Below are 16,830 nucleotides of genomic sequence, written 5' to 3'. Positions count from 1 at the left end.
TCCCCTTTGCCAATGCTCTCCATTAAAATGAATATGGAAGGCATTAATAACAATAATGAAGGATAGTCTTGGAAAGAGGAGGGAGACTAGGCTCCCCATATCTAGGCAGTTTCTGAGTCTCTGAATCACCCCCTGAAAGTGTACCTCTGTCTCCATTAACAACACAGGGAACCCCTGACAGGAGCCTCCTAATTCAAAAACCTAACTTTGGAACCTGAAGTTGTGCATGTGTGTGGGCTGGGGTTGCGACAGGACCGGCAGCCCCATGATGGATGAATTACACACGCAGCCTTCATGAGGCAACGGCCAGTGACCAAAAGGATACAGAAAACTCCCTTCGGTGCCAGAATCCAGCTGAGCAAAACCAAAAGCGGTTCCTGTGGTGGGTCGGTACTGTGAGACAGCCCACGCAGAGGGTGTGCAGCAGCATTATTAACAGCAGATATGCTGAACATGGTCTGGCCTGGGTAGCTTATCTTCAGCTACTCCTGCTGAACCTCCTTTTGCTCTGGGAATGTTGCTTCCCTACAGCTCTTTGAGGACATATCTGATCCCCGTGGCTGCTTTCCAGTGGTGTCTGAATAAGCCCTTGGATAATGTTGGCAACCAAGCCCATTCCTGAAGTGCTCTGAAGAACTACAAGAAAGCATATCTGCTTTAATGGGTATGAGAACTATCAACCTGGGGTAGAAAATGAGCATTCCTAGCCCCTTGCAGCTTTAAAAAAAATGTATTTATCTTAAACAACACTGCATTGAAAAATGACCCATTCATGTCAGTGGGAGATGGAGCCTCTCAGGAATTCATTTAGGTTGACTTTATTAGCTACTAACCAGAAGCATACTAAGAATGCACACTAGAAAGGAAGGCACTTGCTAGTAGGAGAGTAACTCCTTTTCCAAGGCTCGACAGTAACCAAAACCCCAAATGATCTGTAAAAATCAATCAGGTTCTGCACCAGTGCATGATGAGTCAGCTAGAGCAACTGTCCTGTAACACCTCTGGATGGAAAAGCCTTCCTTTGCCTCCTGAAATCAGTCAGTCAGAAGCTCTGTGTTCCTAGTCAATTCATCTGCTGCAAATCAAGGAAGCCAACAAGTAGCCATGTTTTGGACTGATTGAGGATGATGATGTTTTTCTTCCTTGAAGAGGGAAGCAAGCACCCAAACACTATCTAAATGAAGATGCATGAGCAATGCAGCAGGAAAAACTATGCATGATGTACTTTAAATGCCAAGAGCCAGTGCAATCAGTCACATGAAACAATGCGTCAAAACTTCTAATGAGAGAAAAGGAGGCAGTTAAATGCAACAGAAATTCATTAGAAAGCTGCTAAAGGTCAGCCTCTAAATCTACAACAAGTCATAAATTAAAGAGTGGCACACCGGTGCCGATCTCACACCACTGATTTGCCTGAGCTCACTCAGAGCAGATATCACCAGCAGCGCACCCAAACTTCAGCTGTGACCGCAGATAACCAGTGCCTCTCAGCAGCTGGCCTACAGCCTTTCACCAGAAAAGGTTTTCCACCAGTTTTAAGACCTGCCTGCCATAATGGAGCATCCTGGAACAAGGGAAATGACCCTCTCTTCTGAAACAGAGATAACAGAGAGGCACTTCTCCTTACCACCCAACTCTGTGGTTTCAATTTGAAGATTTTGAATATTATAAATCATTGCTTCACATTCAGCATTTGCCTTCATGACGAAAATCTCACATTGTTCACCCACTGCCTTCAATGTGCACAGAACTGCCTCCATGCATTAAGAAACAAAAGGTGAACACTGTCTGTCACTGTACTTGTACAGACTTGTCACCAGTCTGCTTTCTACCCAAAGCAGCCAACTCAGAGAGTAAACACACTGTTTCACCAACAGCAACGATGCTGCCAAGAAAATTAACACATTTCCTGTTTCATCCTGTGCTTTTTGGGCTGGTAGCAGAGTCCCTGTATTATTTACTTTTACAAAAGTCGCTACCAACAGCTCTGCTTGCACGTTTTTTGCAGAATGCTCTTATTAATTTTTCTACAAGTTAACACCCATATTGAGAACACAGAAGTGTACAAACCCCATTATCTAACAGTGAAGTGTTTCCTTGCTTTGCATACAGTTCATAGCATAATAGCTTTTAGATTATAAGTTTATAATATAAAATTATGCCTGAAGAAGCTTTCTTTTGCAAGTTTTTTAAAAAAATAAATTAAAAATTGCCTACTTCCTTTGCAGGCAAGCATCCAAATTAAAAATGTCTCTTCTCAAGAAAGACTGATCTCTTTGCAATGGAGCTACTTTCAAGAATATCGTTGGGAAAAAATTATTTTGTTTTGCTCACAGAGGAACACAATTAACATTAACTTTACTGGGAATAGGAGAAAGTAAACAGTACTGCTCATTTCAAGATATAGGAGGACAGGTTTATTAGAACGCTTTATTTTTAGAAACATCATTTTTTTTCCCGGTTCATTAGAGGAGATTTCAGGGAATGCAATAAACTAATAAACTAAGAGAAGCTGCAAACACTTGTATTCAGCGGAGCCTTTACAGAGTGACCAGTGACTGCTTATCTGTGCAGTAACCTTTTTTTTTTTTTTTGCCAATGATATTTCATTTTGTACGTAATGGTTTTCAAGTGACTAAAAAACCCAAAACATAAAGGAACTTGGACAGTATCTATCCCATGCTTTATCCACTGATGATCTGTCAAAGTTTGTTAGCTGGCTAGAGGGTTTGCATGTACAAACTCCATTAATTTTATTGGAAAGGAGCAAAGGGACAAATAATTAATTATAAGGAATGCTGGACTCTGAACATCTCACCCACAGCATTTCTTAATGTACTTCTCTTAGTTAATAGAGCTGTTTTCAGTTTTGCTTCCTGCGTAACATTTACTTAATAACTTGCAGTCAAAATACAGAAATATCTTAAGGCATATTAAAATCTACACTTATGTTGAGAGGCATACATCTGCCTGTAATAAATTTAATTAGATTTGTATTATGTAATAAATGGAATGGGCATGAACTAATAAACAGAGGAAGAAAATGGGCATGAACTGATAAATAGAGAAGGGAGTGAAAAAGAAAGCCAATGTAATGTATTTGAGTAAAGAGGACTACAGTCTACTGTATAGTAACAGGAATTAAATTCTTACCTTTGTTATTGTATACATCTAGATAGTTTGGTGCTGAAAAAATTGTGATTAGTGAAGGGAAGCCTGTTGTTTGGCTTTTCCTGTACATACGATACCTAAAAGGAAAGAGAAGATACTAATTATTGCCCAGTGTTGTATGCATGTTTGTCACTGACCAAATATAGTGCAAAAAACTGTAGTACATTACTGCACTGGCTGTTAACAAATCCCAAGACAGAAAAACATGCATATGTGCCTTTTAAAGCCGTGGAAAAAAAATATGTCCTGCAGGCTTATTCATTCTATCCATTTGGGATGGCCAGGGATCCACACCATGCTTGAAAGCTGTGTCTCCATCTGAAATTTCGTGAGCCAGAGATGGTTTTATGTTACGAATTCGCTTGGCGCCTGTCCCTGGAGCCAGGTGGCCTCTATGTGCGTGCACCCCAGGACGTTCCCAGACTTTCCCTGCGTGGGACTGCGGGCGAAGGCAAGCACCAGCACATGCCTTGGAGATGCATGGTACTGCCTTCAGAAGAGCATGTCCTCCATGACCCTCCAGCTGCCTGCCCTCTCTGGGCATGCAAGTGATGGCAAGGCCGGGGGAGATGGAAAGTATGAGAAGGGAAGGGGAAAGAGGAGGGTCCAATATTTTCAGTGCTGTGTCTAATCTCATCCAGTCTATTAGCCAGTTTATGGATGCCTGCATGTTTTCATTACCTAACCTTGCTGCCTTATGAAAAATAAAAGGCTTATTGGACCAACATATAATCAATCAAGCATTAAACCTGCAAGTAATTGGAAGCAAACCAACGAAACAGTACCTTTGTCTAAGACACAAGTAATGCCAAACACTGCTCTTTAGTCTTCAGCTACAAGAAACTGAAGAATTTGGCAAACATCCACAATAGTTGCACTGAAACCATTGTATAGTTTCAGTGCAATCCCTTCTACAAAATTTTATTTTTTACCCCTTATTGGAAAGCAATACAATAAAAATGAAATTTCATTACCCTTGGGTATTTCATGCCAGTTATTTTTGGCAGAGTAATAGCTTGCTTTTAATTGCATTGACTTTTTAAAGTATGTGATAATTCAAACATTCAGAATAGCTTTTTATATGCACAGTGAATATCGACCTCATTCCTACAATCTCGCTATTTTATCTTTTATCACTATTCAGGTTGAGTAAAATTTCTACCTCCAAATAAACACTTTAATAATTTATGCAAGTTATGCAAAGCTATTTATTCAGATACCAATCCTTCATTAAAGTGTCATAAGTATGGTACATTTCAATGAATAGATAATTTTTTATAATTTTTTTAAGTGGCATAAAAAATTCTGTCTTTACACTGGCTATAGATTCATGAGGGAACCATCAACACCAGCCGGTGCTTGACCTGGATTGTTTTTGCACACAGTGTCTTAATAAACTCCTTAATTTCATTCATGATACTCCTGCATAAAATAGTTTTTGGCTATTGAGTTCCACAAGTTTATTTTCTTGATAAAGTGTAAAACCAGTAGGCCCAGAAGTTTCAGGTAAGGTGTGGAAGACTTAAGAGATGACAGTTCTGGCTTTCATGAGCCAAATCACTTCCCCAGGCATTGCAGCAATCGGTGTGTCAGAAGTCTCAGGCACATTTGCAAAACTTCTTTTTCTAAGCTGAATTTGTTTTCCTTCCCAAGTTTGGCATCCAAATAACTTTTGGTCATTTTATGCCACTTGAAATCATTAAGACAAAGTAAGTGGGATATATGAGGATTCATTAAGTCCTGTAACTCAGTAATAATCGTGTAAAAGAGATTCTAATGCCAGTGTATGTTTTTATAGCATTAATAAAAAATGAGAGCTGTTGCAACTTAAAATTAAGTTTTCCAGTTCATCGTCAGTCTGTTGTTCTTTCTTTCCTTGCTCTGTTTGACAGCAGTAAGCCATTATTCATTTTTAGTGCCTCCTCTCCACACATACGTACCCAGCATCCTGGGCTTCATGAGCTCGGAGTATAGATAACAAGTTATTGTGCTGTAGGAATTCACATACAGCAGGGTAACTGTTGGAAGAAAATAATAGCACCTGTTATGGCATTATCAGAAGCACCACATTTAGCTCCAGCTTTTGAAAAACGTTTCACCCAACATGCGTCATTCATGAAATCAGCCCCTGCTCTGCAGGCAGATTTCAGTAGAGACAACACTAGCAGCAGCAGCTTTTTTAATCCCACCCCATAACTGCGTGGAGAGGAACACTGGAAAGTTTCGGTTCATTACATAACAACAATCACCCTATTGCTTGTCAGAAAGAAAGTAATTTCTTTTATTATACTTTAAGATTCAACGTACTCCAAAAAAGAAAAATGTGATACAACGGTTGTTTGCAACAGAACCTCCTCGCCCACTAACCACAGTATGCACAGGCTGCTTACGGACACCAGACAGTAAGATGAGAAAGAGAGAAAGAGAGAAAGACAGAAAGAAGGAGGGCAAATGAATCTCCAAACCAGAGATGTTTGGTCTTCTGAACTTTATCTCCTTGATAAACAAGAATTATCTTTCCCCTTGACAACTTAAAAAGTAAAATCTGTGACTTCTGAAACCCCCAAAATGTGCCCATTGAATACATCTTTCCCAGACATGTTCTACTGTCTGAGTGAACACAAAATCATTAGATGAAAATGGTGATAGAGGAATACAGTAGAGGAAACTCTCATATTTTTCACTGCACATGGACAGTGTTGCTTTCAAGGAGAATGGAGGAGCCCTTTCCTACAACCTCAGCACCGTGAAAACCATTCTTGCTGTTTAAGACACTGAACACATATGGAAGTCACATACAAGGAAAACAAAACATAGCACAACGTGAATGCAGTTTTGACAGCACAAGTGTGAAATACTACATTTTCAGAGAAAAGCTATTTAAAATTATACCTAAATAAATGTTACAGAACTGAAAATGACTCCATTTTGTTGCTTTCAAAAATAAGTTTTGTTTTTTTCTGTAATGACTGTTTTCTTCTTGCTTTTAAACCACTGATGACTCTCCATGCCTGTATTGAAGGATAACAAGCATGACGGCCATCTATCACTTCAAGACAGAAAGCAAACCCTCTCTTCTCCTGTCATTAGTAATTTAATACAGAACCCAAGAAAGCCAAAACTTCCTGGCTTCCCCTCTCAAAAGCCAACTGTAGGAAGAGCAAAACAGAACAAAGAACATGCATGGAAGAGGGTTAAGGAGAAGTGGCATTGGAATAAAAAAGACTTCACAGGTTTCACAAAACCTTACCAGGCCCCTTAAAAACATCTAAGGGGTGGGAAAGAGTCTTTATTCGGATGACATCTAGAGCTCTTCCCTTTTCTCCCTCTGGGTCAGTCGTATACAACTTGTTTTGCCTTATGCAGATTTATTTCCCACCCTTGAAACCACGCAATCATTCATCTGACTGCTTTGTGTTTCATGACCTTGCAGCAGGGTGGGAAGCGGGCAGCCCTGCGAGGTAGCAAGTGGCCTCATCCAGCTCCCTGCAGCCCGGTACCCTGTGTCTGAAAGGCACTTCTGAGTTTAACGTTGCTCACTGGCAAGGATGCAGCATGATATTGGCTCCGTTCTCACTAGCAGCTTAAAGAAGTTGCATTTAAAACATTAAACTTGGGGAGAAACCAAGTGTTACCACCTCCTGCCACTCTCTGGATTTACGTCCAGTACTGGAGGTTGCCTGCACATCAGCAGCAAGACAAGCTGGCCAGGCACAGGAGTTTGAGCTGTTACCCTCCCGCACCCCTCTGACTGCAGCCTGACCAGCTCCAAGGGCCCCAGCTCCGAAGCCGACGTGGTGGAGAGGCAGGCTGGCACAGGTGGAGACTCGGGCTGCCTTCCGAGTGCAGCCTGCCCCAGAGCAGCCTCTGACCTGAGACCGGGACCAGGACACAGATTTTCCTGGATTTGAGGCCCAGGATGGGACATGTAGACGTTATAATTCCCTCTTCTAATTGCTGGGCAAGTTGGAGAGCAACAATCAAAACTGTTGCTCCAAAAAAGAAAAAAAAAAAATCAAAACTGATGGCAAAAGGTGTAAACCTCACATAGCAGCTCTGAAATGTCACCTGATGGCTGGAAAAAAAGCAAACTAGACCCTGCATTAACGTCCATTCACCATGTTTATTTTCCACTATCGATTCAACTCTCCCACAGTTCAAATAATAAAACAGCCAGAAAGGTTTGAAGAAGGAAATACAAGGTGTTGGAGAAGACACTAAGGCATCTCCATGATCAATTCTGTGCTGGTTCTGCAGCACAATGGGCTCGCAGTGTGCCTGTGAATAACATAAACTTGCAGAGTCTCTGAATCTCCAAGCGTAACTCACGTACAGGTATGTTACAGGGCTGTATGTATTATCAAAGACCATGGCAAGAGCAGCCTATTTTGCAGTACCTTAGGGGCAGGATGCAGTCACACAGTAACACCGTTAATGCAAAATACTTAAGCAAAAGCTGTTGCTAAACTTACTGAGCAAGTTAAAAAAAAAAAAGAAAAAAAAATCTCAACTAAACGTTATAGAAAAGACCTGCTGTCCCAGCCGTAATTTCATGAACCACCTTCACAGCCCACTTGCAATCACTTAACAGCCCCATCAGTTTCCAACTTCATGCATGAAAAAGATGAAAACTTACACATACACAAAAATGCAAAATCTGATGCAACATCTTCCTTCAGTTTATCCAAGAGAAATGCTACTGCTTGCTTCCAACCTTCCTGAATATTTTGAAGCTGAAATGTCATTTGCAGCTAGAGGCTACAAACCCAGTAGAATGGTACATTGCTGGTTTTGGACTTGACCCATCTAGCATATAATCTCAGTCGCAGGTTTGGTATTTGGGATTGTCTAAAAAGATCACCGTTATAAAATAATTTCAATTCCCAAATTACGTGGGGTATCATTTTGGCAACCGCACTGATCTCAAATGCTGACAGGCTGCCATTCAAACCACTGGCAAATGAGAACTAATTTGCATATGTTTCTTTTTGTAATTAATTGTGACTAAATGTAGACTTATGGTGCATTTTGTTTAGAAATTTTTACACTAACCTCTGAAAACTGGGGTCTATAATGAAAAATCTGATAGACAGTTGATTATGTTCATTATCAGTGCAGCTGCTCAAAATGTCTAGCCTATTACTTTCTTTTTCCGTAGTATTTTTTTCATCCAGTGTTAAGTACTGCTTTTAAAGAAGATATAATTAAGTGGTAAAAAATGCTCCTAAATAGACATGATAGGTTCTTCTTTCCATTTCAAAGTAAAAAAGTTTTCTTTTTTTATTTCTTAATTATCTTATTCTTCATAAATCTGTGGGAAATAGACTTCTACTAGCAGAATTTGGCTGATTCTACAGTGCTCACACCTAGAAAGGCAGAGATGCCACATAGTCTCCATGAAAATACACAAAAAAATCTGGCTGTCATCTTTTCTTCTAAGTGAACAGCATGGTATCTGTAATGAGCAAGCACTCATATTACCCAGACCACTACAACCCATGAGCAGTCTATCTGGATATTTTATTTTTAAAAAGGCAAAGTAACTCTCAGGCATTTTTCTTCAGCTAGTTGTTGAGGCAGGGGCTGGGGAGAAGCAAAGTTTTCACCATATGCAGCTATAACATACGCTATACCAGTTGTGACAATAAATACAGGGTTTAAATTTCCAGCACTTTCTTAAACATCACTTTGCTCCTGCCCAAATGCAGTTTCATATTAAACAATATTCCTCAACACAAAAATACATACCCTCCAGGTAAACAGCAGGAAGTCCTGCAAAATGCCAACAAAACAGAGATTATGGCAGAAGTTATCAGAAACAAGCTTTTACAGAAAAGACTTCTGCTTGGAAATCTTTTTTTCTACTCTTTCTAATGAAAATTATTGTCTTGTAATCAAATTCCCTACCAATTTTTATGATCGCTATCCTTCCAGAAACACTCTCTTCCTTGCCCTGCTTTGCAGAGCCCAGACTGTAATTCAGATGAGCCAGAAATAAAGCAGTTGGCCAAGAGGGAAAACAAACAAACAGAAACCCCCCACGCAACAGGCTTTTCCAGAACGACCCAGCCTTCTGCCTGCGCTTCATGTGTCATGCTGAATCACGAAAGAGCAGTGACTCACGGAGAAAACAAAATACCCCACTGCTAAGCTAGAGAGATGTTATTCTCCATGGAGTATGTGACTGTGATATTCCTTACTTCGGCACCCTTTTTTCATTAAAATGCCTCATGCATAGTTTACTGATTCTGAGGTCTCTTTTGCATGATCACTGATTACTTCTACACAGTTTTGGAAGAGAAGCAACACTTTGCTAACATGAACCAAAACGGCAGATGTTTTCAAATTACTCTTCCACCAATAACTGGAAAAACTGGATGGATTTAACCTAATTTTTTTCATATCCTTCATCATACCATTAAAGTCGAAGCGTAAATATTTCTTTAAAAAGAGAACATTCAAATTTAGCCCAACAACTTCTCTAAGACTACATGCAGATATAAAAACAGGCTTTCAGCAAAGTCCATTGACCTCACACTTCAGTCTCCGAAGGCCAAAGGCAAATGCTCTTGCTGCTCTGCTGTCCTAGGCAGCTCCGCACACATCTCTTTCCACCTGCTTTTTCTTGTCCTTAGCTGTGCTGTCTGTAGAGCTGCACTGAGAAGCGGAGCAGGGAACTACATGGGATTAGAAAAAATAAACACATATCTTTTTTGCAGAGTCATTCTTTTAAAACTGGTGTTTTCCCAGGCCTGATGGAGCACACAAGCGATTCTACCAAGACAGCTGCGCAGATAATGTGAGGGCAGAAAAAGCTTCTGGCCTGAGAGAAGGAGTGGAAAAGTGGGCAAAAGAATCTGTTTAAAATGCTGCTACTGCAAAAAAACCCCAGCCCATTCATACAACTGTGCCTCACACCCTGAGGTGAAACATGCTACAGTCTTCAAAAGCTTTTAGCAGACATTTCCCTAGTCCTCGCATACTCACAAACTTAACACGCATGTAAAGTAAACCACTGAAATGATGTGCTGGCAGGGCCGAAATTATTATTCTACCCCAGAGCATGTGTAAGGCCAAACCATTTCACTGCTATCCAAGGCTGGCAAATGAAGTTCTTAGAGGAGTCTGCAATGCTAGCCACTCTTGCCATTGCTAACCATTTCTGCCTTTGGTTTTTTGTTGCTTTTGAAAAATATAACAATGTAGTCAACAGCCAAACAGCTTTACAAAGCTCAACATTCCTTAAGAACTGATATTAAACTCACTAAACTGATATTAAACTCATTAAACCCAAGAGGCTGGAGCACCATGCCTGCAGAAGACTTCTGAGTATCTGCTCTACTTCTGAGGCCATCCATTGACTTTGGGCAGGCTCATGCCACTCTCATGCCCTTGTTAACAGTCAGTAATTAACCAAGTCTTACACACATAAATGATCCCAGAAAGTGAGTGTTATGCTTGCACATGTGCTTACCTCTGATAGGAAGCCCTTGATATTCTTTAAATAGGATAAGACACTGCTAATTAACTCAGTGGTGCAACCAAACTCCTGACGTTCTTTACCAGAGCTTTGACACAAAGGGAATGAAACAAGCTGGGCGTGGAGCCAATCACAATTTTTTGCAGTTAAGACCATGCATGCTCATAGTAACTTTGTCTGAATGCGATGAAAGATTTTAATTCTTCATCCACCCAGTAAATCTTATGGGAATGATTACATTCCCCATCCTAGTGTGGCTTAGAAAGGAGAGAGTTTTCCCCATGCCTCAACAGTTGCCTAGACACACTTAGTGGCTGTCTCTCTGTAAGTTAATATTATTTTCAGAGAGAAAAATAGTCCAGCTGACTTCTTCAAGCTTTCTGATTACTGAAAGAAGCCATTCTCAAGATGATAAGTAGAAGCGTATCTTGCCAAGTCAGATATGTTTCTTACAGAAATGCCTGAGAGTTACTATACCACTAGTCCATGAAACAAGTGCAATGGGTCATTGGCAAGGTCAGTACAACCAGCTAAGTGCAAATAAATATTCACTAAATAAATTCAAGGCAAAACTAGATAACCTGATAAACAAAGAGGAAAACTTCTTTACCAGGTGGATCAGCTGAAAAATCAGCGGGGAAGGGAAGGGGAAATGTCACTCAGGGACAACTTAATTCCCTCTTGTTCATAACATTCCCTTAATATGACATTATTTTGGGTAAGAATGAAAGAAAAGCTTCACTTAACTCATAATTGAAAAATAATTTGCACAACTAGCACTCCATTAATTATTTCTACTTTTTAATGAAATTGCATCAAACATTACCATGACTGCAAAGGACATACAACCTTAAATTTGAGAAAGGGGAAATGAAATCTCATCACTATTGCTCTTTGTTCACTTTAAGGTACAGAGAACTTTAATAAATTTCCAAGAATGACTTAAATTTCACAGTTACTTTTCACTGTGGCATTGTGCTATTGCTATTTCCAAAGGTCCATAAATTTTGACAATCCACACTGTGAAATGCTGCTGGATGCAAAACGTGTGCATTAAGTGTTGACTCTTAGCACTCTTGAAAATTAAGATGACTATTCTTTACATCTCTAAATGATAGGTTAGGCCTGTGGTTTCAAGATTGGACATTTTACAGTGCTAGCCAGAACAGTTTCAAGAACCCTTACACAACAGGAAATTTCTTGAAGAAAAACTTGAACAGTTTGAAATTCAATAGGCTGTGAGTGATCACCTAAGAAATGCAGTGAGAAGCTTGTTAGACTACTAAAAGCTACAGTCTTTATATTTTCTCATGTGTTCAACATTTATACTTCCTCATGTCTCAGCATTTCACAAATGAGTTTTGGCTGAATGGAGAAGATTTCATGTACTACTGAGCTGTGTATGTTGCATGTACACAGTTAGAAAGCTACGTTACTCTTATTTTCCTCATAGCATTTTGTTATAGAAAATAACTTTAAATCACAGAAAAGTCACTTGAAACTTGCCATTATAATGAATATGTCTGATAAAATGAAAGTTATTTATTACAGTTTGTCATGGTTTAACCCCAGCCAGCAACTAAGCACCATGCAGCCGCTCACTCACTCCCCCTCCATCCAGTGGGATGGGGGAGAAAATCGGGAAAAAGAAGTAAAACTCCTGGGTTGAGATAAGAACGGTTTAATAGAAGAGAAAAGAAGAAACTAATAATGATAATGTTAACACTAATAAAATGCCAACAGTAGTAATAAAAGGATTGGAATGTACAAATGATGCGCAGGGCAATTGCTCACCACCCGCCGACCGACACCCAGCCAGTCCCCGAGCGGCGATTCCCCGCCCCCACTTCCCAGTTACTATATTAGAGGTGACGTCCCATGGTATGGAATACACCGTTGGCCAGTTTGGGTCAGGTGCCCTGGCTGTGTCCTGTGCCAACTTCTTGTGCCCTGGCTGGGCATGAGAAGCTGAAAAATCCTTGACTCTAGTCTAAACACTACTGAGCAACAACTGAAAACATCAGTGTTATCAACATTCTTCACATACTGAACTCAAAACATAGCACTGTACCAGCTACTAGGAGGACAGTTAACTCTATCCCAGCTGAAACCAGGACACAGTTATTTCCTGCAATTGATTAAGAGATCTTTATCACCTAGAAATCATTTCCCTGGCTCACGTGAGTGCCTGAAATCTTCCTGACCTTCCTTTAAAATGCCCACTGCTATCTTTTAACTTTCCTTTCTGGAAATGACTGAAGAAACTAAGAAGTTTATTCACTGAAGAATAAACAAAATCCATCCTATCAACAGACATTCTTGAAGGAGGACTGCATAATTCAGTGCTTCCTTTATAAGCTGAGCTGGCTGTTTAGAGAAATTCGCTCCTTTTCTCAGGAAGTATCTAAAAATGGCAAGCAAAATTAGACATTACACACCAATGGATACTTTTTTTTGCCAGGGATTATCATCAGGTAAGCAATTAGTGATATTCCAGAACAACTAGGCACTTCTTTCAAGAGTAATGCTTGCCTTTATATAATCTCAGATAACGTGACTCCAAGCTTGTCCTCTGCTCATGTCATTAAGCAGTTACATGTCCCTCACGCATGACCTGAAAATTAGGTATCTTCCAAATATTTCCTCTTTTCCTGAAATATGTACTTTCCTGAATATGAGTCAGGACACAGACTAGATCTGATATATTTTCAGAAGGAAACTGATATATATTTTAGGGAAATTTTATGGTAATTGTAAGAAACACAGCTCTGGAAAAAGGCCTAAAATCTAAAAGTTGTTCCAGTATATAATAAGCCCTGTATCTAAGCACAAGGCATGTCTGCAAGGCTTTTCGCTTTTGTAAGAGAGGTACATGAGGGGAAACTGCTATTACTCACTGTTTGCAGTGCCTGGGCATCCCAGGCATGCTCCAGCGTTTGGTGCTGCTGAGAGGAAGAGGAATGATTTTAGACCTCAGTCTCATAAGCCCATTTCTGCACAGATCAATTATTTGCAACAGTTTGACGCCTTCTTTCATAATGAGACCAAACACATTTATCGAGCACCTTCCAGACGTTATTGATCTGAAGGCGGCGGTAGGACTTGCCCACAAAAGGTGCGTGCTGGCAGCCCAGGCTGCAGTGCAAACTGCTTTGTTCTCAGCCCATCCCCACGCTGCAGCAATTACGGGTCGAAGAAAGGACTAGGAAAAGTAATTTCTACAAGTCAAACCATCTGTTACCTTCCTGCTAACGTTACCAACAAGGAGGTTGATTCTAGCAGCTCTGTCTCCTGGCTACTGGTAGAAGCCATTGATTTACTTTCAACATGTTACTAAAGAGCTATGGGTCAGCTACATTCACGGTGAGATTTTCTAAGATAACTAAAAGAGCTGGATTCCTCACTTCTGCTGAGCTTGTTGGGAAAACTTAGACTTGCGTGTCACTAGCATGGACTGAAGCAGAACCGCTCCCTTCAAAAGGTTCAACAACCTCTTAACATTTCAATAGCATCTTCACATTTCTCCTGAACAAAACCTGATTTTTTAATTAAGATTTCACTGGATACATTGCTCATTTTGTCATTTAACCTCCTCCCTTGCCAGTTTTGTTACTCTGGTGTTGTTGTAAGTTGTTCTTAACTAGTGCAACAAAAAAAAAAAAAAAAAAAAGAAAGCCAAAATCCCTCAAAATCCCCACACTGTCAGAGGTGGGTACAATGTAACCACCACCACTGCTCATGAGGTAGCACAGGCCCATCCCCTTTGATGAAGAGAGAATAGAAGTAGTGCTTGAGAGGTTCTTCATCACCAGCTCAAGGACACCTAACAGGGTGTCTTCTGCCTGGTGTCCTCAGGACTTGGTCTACAAACCAAGCCACCTACCACTGGAAACCGAGAAAGGCATAAGTCAGCACCTGGGCAGAACTGGGAAAAGGGAAACGTTCATTGCTTGCTTTGGTCTCCCTGTGCATTGCCAAAGAGGGGACAGTGGGACATTCCCCGGCACCCAAGGAAATCCACTCCTTTAATGTCCAAGAGAGACAGTCTTCTGACTCTTTACACAGAGAGAGACACAACCCCCACTCTACTTAAAGGACAATTACGACTAAGCAGGAAAGAAACAGAGAAGAAAGTTCGTTTAGTCACAAACTAACACACAGAATTACTTTAGATGTCCTTCTATCCCCATTACTATTACTTTTATCCGGAATATTCTCACAGTTACATTTTACTAACAAACATCAATAGAAAGAAATAATTTCAAAGATGAATTACAACTTGATGTCTTTGCATTTAAGTCCATACATGTTTCTGCAAGAATGTTACAGGCACTTGTCTACATTTCAGCTCTCAGCAAGTCCAATTTCACCAATGCTGTTCAAATCCTGAATTTCTTGGGAAGAACTATTCCCAAACATAAACAGAAGTTTGATAAAACTGAGACAAAAAAAGTAACTGTGTGTGGGAAATTACAATTTTTACTTACCCTGCAGAGCAATAGGTAGTGAGCTTTCCAATGCTGGCATCTTTCATTCAAAATTAAGTTCTAATTTTCAAACTAGAAATGTAGTTACCTACCCCTTTTAAAAAGTGACACATTCATTCCCTAACTTACAAGAACAGAAATAAGCAAAATACACAGGCTTTGGTGAATAAAATTAAGTCATTTTAGGGTTTCCCAGTTGTGGGTAAAAGCAAGATCCAAATAAACCAAACATGAATTTACGTGAGAACAAGGCAAGCTGGCAGAAAAAAAGACCCAATTATCTAAGTAGTGTCACAAACTTCAAGCACATATTTTTACTGCAAAACCAGAACAAGTTTACGTAGAGAAACCCACTCGAGGTAGTAATATTCACCTGTAGAAGTACGAGCACCCCCTGACTGTGTTGTGAGTAAAGTGTTCCTGAGTCTTCTCATTTCCAAAGTCCTCCAATGGGTCTGACCACAGGATGTCACACATAGGTCCATATGCAGGTGGTTCCTTGAATCGATCTAACTAAGAAAAATAGGAGACAAAGAAATACTAACTTCTTTCAACTATGTATCACAGAAACACTGAAGCAAAGTTACTATTTTTCATTTCATGGGTTGGCAAATGAAGACCCAAAGTAATCTATTTTTCAGTTTGGGGCTGCTCTCAGCTTTAAAGCAATGGATTTTGAATAACGGTAAAACACTCCTTGCTAACACTGACAAAGAGGAGAAGGAACAGATATAACTGAAAATTAAGAGATACAGTGGATTCCCATTCTATGTGAATTTTTGTGTGTATTTTTCTTTTCTTTTTCTACTGTTTTTTTTTGCAAGCATTACAGTGGACAAGAGAGAAGATGGTATTTCTGTATTTCATGATTTTTCAAACATCATGGCACTCGATTTATGTGAGTGAGGCACCTCAAGAAAAAAATGTAACAGTTATTTCAAAGCAAGTTCCCATTTTGATTTAAATACATTTTCACAAAAAATTGTATTTAAATACCAAGACAATGTCTCTGCATTACAGCATCCTGTCATGACATTCTTGCTGCTCTCATAACCTTAACCCTGATTAAGCAGCTAAAACCTCTTCTTTCTGCCTATGGGAATTAAAAAATTCAAATTATATAGAATTATACTGCAAATAAGACAAAGTGCAGCAAAATAGAGAAATATTAAAAATCAGTATTCCTCTGCAAGAACTCTTTAATATAAAAACACTCCTTATTAAGATGGGTGTATGAATCAGGCTTACAGTCCAAAGCATTCTCCACTCTGACCATAAAGATCAAGTAATGATTTAGTAGCATACCTAACATACCATTTCCCCCCCCAAAAGTGTTTCAAAGAGAAAGAATTGGTTTTATGTGTTTTCAACATTCAGTTAAAAAGTTTTAATAAGAGACCTCTGCAATTTTACCTTTGTGTCCTTGTCATGAAATATTTATAGCATACCTACACTTCTAACTTATTTCAGCCCTCTACCAATTAATGTTTTTGTAAGTATAATTCATTTAAATTAAATAACAATTCATGAATATGCAAAACCAATTCCTGCTGATTGCCAAAGATTAATAAACCTGCTGAGGGGGGCTGGGGGGTGGAGAATTGAAGATGTAAATGACCCTAATCTAGAATCTGAAAGCTAAACAGCTTTACTCTGCCATTACAGTGTTGCAAAGCCAGACAGTTTTTAGGC

At 39.7% G+C, this 16,830-nt stretch overlaps 1 protein-coding gene across 6 annotated transcripts in view; it reads right to left on the bottom strand.

Moving 5' to 3' along the window:
- PPP3CA (protein phosphatase 3 catalytic subunit alpha) overlaps positions 1 to 16,830 on the bottom strand; it is a 204,561-nt gene that overhangs the window by 29,491 nt on the left and 158,240 nt on the right. For all 6 annotated transcript variants that reach the window (XM_069783801.1, XM_069783784.1, XM_069783816.1 and 3 more), the window contains exons 6-8: positions 15,512 to 15,651; positions 5,112 to 5,189; positions 3,154 to 3,248 (exon numbers count right to left, since the gene is read on the bottom strand). In XM_069783801.1, coding sequence (XP_069639902.1) covers positions 3,154 to 3,248; positions 5,112 to 5,189; positions 15,512 to 15,651 — 313 coding nt within the window. The remainder of the gene's footprint in view (positions 1 to 3,153; positions 3,249 to 5,111; positions 5,190 to 15,511; positions 15,652 to 16,830) is intronic.

This window comes from Haliaeetus albicilla, chromosome 1 (assembly GCF_947461875.1).
Source record: "Haliaeetus albicilla chromosome 1, bHalAlb1.1, whole genome shotgun sequence".
NCBI lineage: Eukaryota > Metazoa > Chordata > Aves > Accipitriformes > Accipitridae > Haliaeetus > Haliaeetus albicilla.
The sequence above is the reverse complement of the archived record's forward strand: the minus strand, read 5'-3'. Positions and strand labels throughout refer to the sequence as shown.